Here is a 6,077-nt window from a genome sequence, read left to right as displayed (position 1 = left end):
GCGCTGGAGCGGCGCCTGCCCCACCCCAGCCCCGCCAAGGGCGGCCGGCCGGGCGCGTTGCGGGGGGCGCCCGAGTCTGCGTCCTGAGCGCGCAGGCCCCTCCCGGCGCTGCAGGGCAGACCCTCTCCCCAATCGCCCCCATCCCCGCGACCACCGGGGGAGGCCCCCACCGCAGCCTTCGGCGTGGAGCGCTCACTTGCTTCTTTGCCACCTTGTCTTCTCTCGCCTCTGTCCAACCCCGGCCCTGGCCCTCCGCCCTGGCCCCCCGCCCGGCTTTCCCCAGCCCCCCACTCTGGAGCCTTCCATCTTCCGGAGCTCCTGAAAGCAACGCACACGGATCCGCGCTGCTCAATAAATTTCTTAAGCCCTGCCCTGTCCTCCGCGTACCTGGGCCTCTTTCCTGCATTCGTGAGGCTCTGGCCCTTTAGGGGACCTTACCCTCTACCCCTCATCCCCCTCCCCCTCCCGCTTGACACCTATCCCAAGTATCTGTACTCTTGCCAGCAGGAATCTATGTCCTCCCTCCATCTCCCAATAATTCAAGTATCCCCCCCATCCTCCATCTTTCCTTTCTCCTCAGCCTGAGTACCTTGTCTCCTATTATCCATATCTGGGGGTGTTGCTCAGGTCCCAGGCTGTGAGCCTCTGTCCAGCCGGGAGTCCCAGCGGTTGACCCGCAGCCTGGCTGTCCTCTCTCTCCTTCCTCCCCTGCTCCTCCCAGGAGCCCAGCTGGCTGGCTTGGAGGAAGGCAGAGTGGAGACATTCCCTAGCAGGGAAGCTGGTGGCTCTGGGTCTCTGTCCACCTCCCCCACTCACATACAAAGTGGTCCTGGAATGAGTTTCTGCTTGATAGAGCGTGTTTGGACAGGAGGCATAGGGACCTAAGGAACGAACCTCCCCTCAACAACTCATTCTGGCTTTTCTCTTTCAGAAAACCGGCCATTCCCGCCGGGCCTTTGGCCGAATCACCCATGGTGCGTGGACCATGGGCGTTCCTGCTCTAGCCATGCCCCCTGCTCCTCTTGGGCCATGTCCCTTCATGAGGCATCAGGGCCCTGAAGATAGCCCATGAGATGTGGGGCCCCTCACACATCTACCCACCCACCCTAGAAGGACTCCTGTGCCCTGCAGCTGAGAGAGGACCCAGCAGTGGGAAGGGGGGCTCCCCAGCACACCCCAACATGGGCTTAGGTGCCTGGGCTCCCTGTTCCCCATCTGTGGGACCAAGTGGGGAGAAGCTCATTGCCATGCTTTGGCAACCAGTACATGGCTCCTGCTTGTCATGGCACCCAGAGGGAAACTGAGGCACAGAACCTGATAGGATCTGGGAAAGTTGAAAATATGCCCAGGAAACTTTGCTGGTAACCTAACCACTGGGTATTTTTGAGGACCATTCAATAGTGGAAGAGAGGAATCTTGAGGAAGGTGCCTCTCCCATCACGATGCAGACAGAAGGGGGGTTGATTTGCAAGGAAGGGTCAAAGCACAATGCAAATATTGTCATAGAGGGTGAGCCTGACCCCTGATGGGAGGCCTGGACCTGTGGTGGGGCTGGGCACAAGCAGGTGTGTGTGTGTGTGGCCAATGGGAGCACCAGTAAGTGCCAAGTTACCAAAATTGCTGGGCAGTCGGAATAACCAGCCCAAGCATGTGGGTTCCTCAGTACTAGGCACATCCCAGGTGTCTTCCTCCCCTACCACCCCACCAAGGGCATCTCTGGGCACTGGGTACCTCTGTGTCCTGCTTGCTGTCCATGCCCTGCCCCACAAACGCTCTGATAACAGTCTGTCCATGTCTCTCTCCTGCTGCTCCTATGGAAGCGAAGTTTTCCGCTCCTGCAGAAAGCAAAGTTACGGTAGGAAACTGGCTCCTGCCCTAGACCCCCACTCCCTGCTCTTCCCCGCCCAGCCCCGGCCTCTCCTCACCCTGCCTCAGCTGCACCCTGATGCCTTCCAGCTGGTTTGGGGTAGAGGACAGGCTGGCCCTGCGGTTGGTCGAGTGCCCTGACAGTACGACTCTGAGGTGACTCCCCTTTGTTCCTGGGGTACTGGAACCCAGACTTTAGAGCCTTGGAACCTAGGGCCTTGTCATTTTGGGGGCTGCACAGTGACTTACGCTATCACTGACAAGGGGAGGAGGGAGAAGAGAGGAGGCCCTGGTAATCCATTATGTGGTTAGGAGTGGGGATAGCAGTTTTGAGGGCCCCATGGAGATGAGGGTGAGTAGCCAGCGGCCTGGAGATGGAGCCAGGGCACTGGCATGGGAGAGGTTACCCTGAGCAGCCCAGGCTGGGCAGTGGGATGGGGGGAGCAAAAGAGGGGAGAAGACAGGGTGCTGGAAGCCCTACCCGTGGTAAGATGGTGCCTGCCATGGGGGAGGCAGGAGGCAACACAGGGAAGAGTCGGAGGCAGAGGGAGGGGGGCCTGCCCACACAGACCCCATCTTCTCCAGACTCGGAGCCGGCTGAGGATGACATCAGCGATGTGCAGGGGACCCAGCGCCTGGAGCTTCTGGATGACGGGGCCTTCAGCACCCCCACGGGTGAGCTCTCTGGGGTGCTCAAAGAGCAGGCAGGTGGGCTCCCCACAAGGTTTGCCTCGGTCTCACAGTACTCCTTTCTCTAGGGGGTTCTGATACCCTGGTGGGCACCTCCCTGGACACACCCCCGACCTCCGTGACAGGCACTTCGGAGGAGCAAGTGAGCTGGTGGGGCAGCGGGCAGACGGTCCTGGAGCAGGAAGCGGGCAGTGGGGGTGGCACCCGCCGCCTCCCGGGCAGCCCAAGGCAAGCACAGGCAACCGGGGCCGGGCCACGGCACCTGGGGGTGGAGCCGCTGGTGCGGGCTTCTCGAGCTAATCTGGTGGGCGCAAGCTGGGGGTCAGAGGATAGCCTTTCGGTGGCCAGTGACCTGTACGGCAGCGCGTTCAGTCTGTACAGAGGACGGGCGCTCTCAATCCACGTGTAAGTAATGGCCTCACCCAGGCCTGCACTGTCCCATGTCACCATGCTGTCCTGCGCTGCCCCTCACTGCTCTGTCAGCCTCCACCCCATCTTCCCTGCCCCATCCATCTCTCTGTGCACTTCCTCACCCCCACTGCTTCCACTACTGGCCCTGGCCACCCACTCTGTGTTCCCACACCACTCCCTTCTCCTCCTGTGCCATCACACCCACATCTTCCTGCTCCCACCTGTCCTGGCTCCCCATGCCATCTCCACAGTCCTGTGGACCCCTCTGTCCCTTCCTCGTCTCCTCCAAGATCTCCAGTTTCTCAGGGGCCCTCTCCTGCCTCACCCATTCAGGCTCCAGTTGTCCCCAGGATTCCCCTCCCCTCGGGGGCCCCCTCCGTGCCTGCTGTCTCAGCAGCTGCTGCCTTTTCATCTCTCTGCACATTCCTGTTCCCATGTGGGCCTTTTTCTGGGAGGAACAGAACCTTTCTGCACGGCAGCTCCTGGGAGAGCAGGAGAGAGCAGGGGAGCAAGAGAGCCACCGGGAGAGAGAAGAGAGCAAGGTGGTCAGGGACAGGTGGGGCGAGGGGCCTGCGGAAGCAGGAGGATGCTGTGTGGGCTGTGGGGGAGGAAGGGGGCTGGGAGAAGGAGGGGCTGCAGACAGGGGCCTGGGGTGGAAGTGGAGGGCTTGGATTGAATGCGGCAGGGGACATGTGATGATCTAGTGGGAAATGCCTGAAGCTGAGATTCAAGGTTGTCCTGGTAGGGGGTGGTAAGGAGCAGAGGTGTTGTAGTGAGGCATTGGAGTCATTTTTGGAGATTTGGGGGCTGACAGATACAGGAGGGAGTGCTATAGCAGAAGAGGGGAATGGCTGATGATACAGGTATTGGGGGGCATTTGGGGAGCTGAGAGGGGACCGGATTTGTGATGGGTATGGGTGTGTTTGTGGGGGAGGTACCATCATGCAGAAGAAAGAACGGGCCTGGCGGGGTAGGCTGTTTTGAGGGTGGTTGGAATGGCTAGTGGTAGGCAGGGGAGAGGTCCAGGGCAGGGGCAGCAGGGGGATCTCTTGGCTTATTTTGTTGGCATTACCAGCCATTCCTGTGCCCTAGACTCGCCTTTCCCTCCCTGCCTTTCTTTACCAGGCCCCAACCGGAGCCTGGAGTTGCTATGGCAACTTCAGAGGAACCCATTTCCTTAGTGATGTCTGTGGTACAGAGACTGGCCTGGAGCTCAGAGCTGCCAGCAAGAGGTCTCCTCTGCTGTCCCCAGTTTCTCTCCAGGCCTCACCCACTTCCCAGAGGCCGTTCCTCAGGGACTCTGCTGCCCCTCCCTCAGAGTAGACTCTGCCAGCTTGAAGGTGGTTGGCTGAGGTTTTTCCTCCCTTGGGGCACTCTGGATCACCACCTTACCCCTTTCCCCCCAGTCTGGGTCTGGAGTGTGGGTGGCTGACCCTGGCAGCATAAAGCATCCGTATACCCAGGCACCCCTAGGACTTCTGCTCATGGCTGGTACCCTACTATTTCTCCTTCCTTCTGTGTGCCCAGAAACCTAGAGATTCTGGAGGGAACAAGGGCCCAGGGGTCAGACTACCTGGGTTTCAATCCTAGAACCAAACATTTCTTAGTTGTGTCACCTTGGTAAGGCATTTAACTTCTTTTAAGCCTCAGTTTCTTCATCTGTAAATGGAGGTATCTCAAAGGGCTGTTGTGAGAATTAAATGACTCAATGCATTTAAGCACTTTAGTACATGCCTGGCATACAGTAAGTATTCAATGAGCCATTTCATAAGTTTGTATTAAGCTCTCTTTAATGTGTCAGGTATGATAATAGCTCTCAGATTCCTTTTCTTGCTAATCTTTATGTTTCATGTACTCCCCTCCCCAGGGATCCAGATGGGGGAAACTGAGGCCCAGCTCTTGAGCATCAAAGCTCTGTTAGGTTCTTGGGGCACTCTGGGCTGACTTGCCCTTTTCCTCTTCCTCTCCCCCCATACCCCTTTTCAGGCCCACTTAGTAGTTAATGAGCATACCCCTTGGGGGCAGGAAGGCTTCTGTGCTTCTCAGGGGGGTTTCCAAGGACTTAAACAGGGGCAGAAAAAGGTCAAAGGCCTATACTGGGGGCAGATTGGGCAAGGAGTGTGGGAGCCTGGGTATGCCATTCCCAGGGACCCCAGTTGCCACCTGCTGTGTCCTATCAGCACTGGTGATGGCGTTAGGCATGCGCTCAGGTCTGCATAGAAGGGTGATCTCAGGGATGGGGTGCTGCTCCCTGAAGGCTTGTGCCAGGTCGTGGAGGCAGTTGCTGTTCTTCTAGGGGTCACTGTGAAGGGGGTGTGTCCTGCTGAGGATGGGCTGGGGTGTGGAGGCCAACTGGGGGCAGGAATGAGTGGGAGACTGCATTCCTGAGAGGGTCCCTCCCCATCCATCCTTCTTGTCTTCCCTCACCACTTTATCCTTTGGGTCTTAAGCCTCATTTTTTCTCTCCCTCATGCTCAGTTCTGTTTCTGCTGTTTCCCAGCTTTCGGGGCTGGGGGGAGGGGGCTGGCCAGAGCTCCTGGGGCTGAGTCTGTACCTGGACCCAGCCATGACACCAAACTTCCGGTGCCAGAGCCGCCAGCCTCTCCCCAGCACCTGCTCTGGCTGTGCCCTCTTCTTGGGGGTGGGGGGCAGGAGGGTCTGGCCCATGTCACCCCCAAGCCTGCCCAGCATGCCCCACCGCCCAATTCCTGTCACAAGCTTAGGGTCTAGGAGGGGAAGCCCGCTGAATCTCCTACTCCTCTCCGTCTCGGTTCTGCAGCAGCGTCCCTCAGAGCGGATTGCACAGGGAGGAGCCTGACCTTCAGCCTCAGCCGGCCAGCGAAGCCCCGCGCCGCCCGGCCCTTCCGCCTCCCTCCAAATCCGCGCTGCTCCCCCCACCGTCCCCTCGGGTGGGTAAGCGGTCCCCACCGGGACCCGGCGCCCAGCCCCCAGGCCCCCCCAGCTCGCCCCACCGACGTACTCAGGAGCCCGTGCTGCCTGAGGACGCCACCGGCGAAGAGAAGCGAGGGAAAAAGTCCAAGTCGTCGGGGCCCTCGCTGGCGGGCACAGCAGAGTCTCGGCCCGGAAGCCTCCACTCCATTCCCTTGGCC

The 6,077-nt window shown here is 59.5% G+C and overlaps 2 protein-coding genes across 2 annotated transcripts in view; both read left to right on the top strand.

Annotated features, from left to right (window-relative positions):
• The window catches only part of LOC103596782 (striated muscle preferentially expressed protein kinase-like), a 17,374-nt gene that overhangs the window by 8,098 nt on the left and 3,199 nt on the right, over positions 1-6,077 (top strand). Inside the window, exons 4-7 of the mRNA XM_008580491.1 lie at positions 932-974; positions 2,452-2,541; positions 2,625-2,961; positions 5,747-6,046. Coding sequence (XP_008578713.1) covers positions 932-974; positions 2,452-2,541; positions 2,625-2,961; positions 5,747-6,046 — 770 coding nt within the window. The remainder of the gene's footprint in view (positions 1-931; positions 975-2,451; positions 2,542-2,624; positions 2,962-5,746; positions 6,047-6,077) is intronic.
• The window catches only part of SPEG (SPEG complex locus), a 47,522-nt gene continuing 44,943 nt past the window's right edge, over positions 3,499-6,077 (top strand). The window contains exon 1 of the mRNA XM_008580485.1: positions 3,499-3,523. The gene's annotated coding sequence lies outside the window, so the exon portion shown is untranslated. The remainder of the gene's footprint in view (positions 3,524-6,077) is intronic.

Source organism: Galeopterus variegatus, unplaced genomic scaffold (genome assembly GCF_000696425.1).
Source record: "Galeopterus variegatus unplaced genomic scaffold, G_variegatus-3.0.2 Scaffold2108, whole genome shotgun sequence".
NCBI lineage: Eukaryota > Metazoa > Chordata > Mammalia > Dermoptera > Cynocephalidae > Galeopterus > Galeopterus variegatus.
This window is presented reverse-complemented; position numbering and strand designations above follow the sequence as displayed.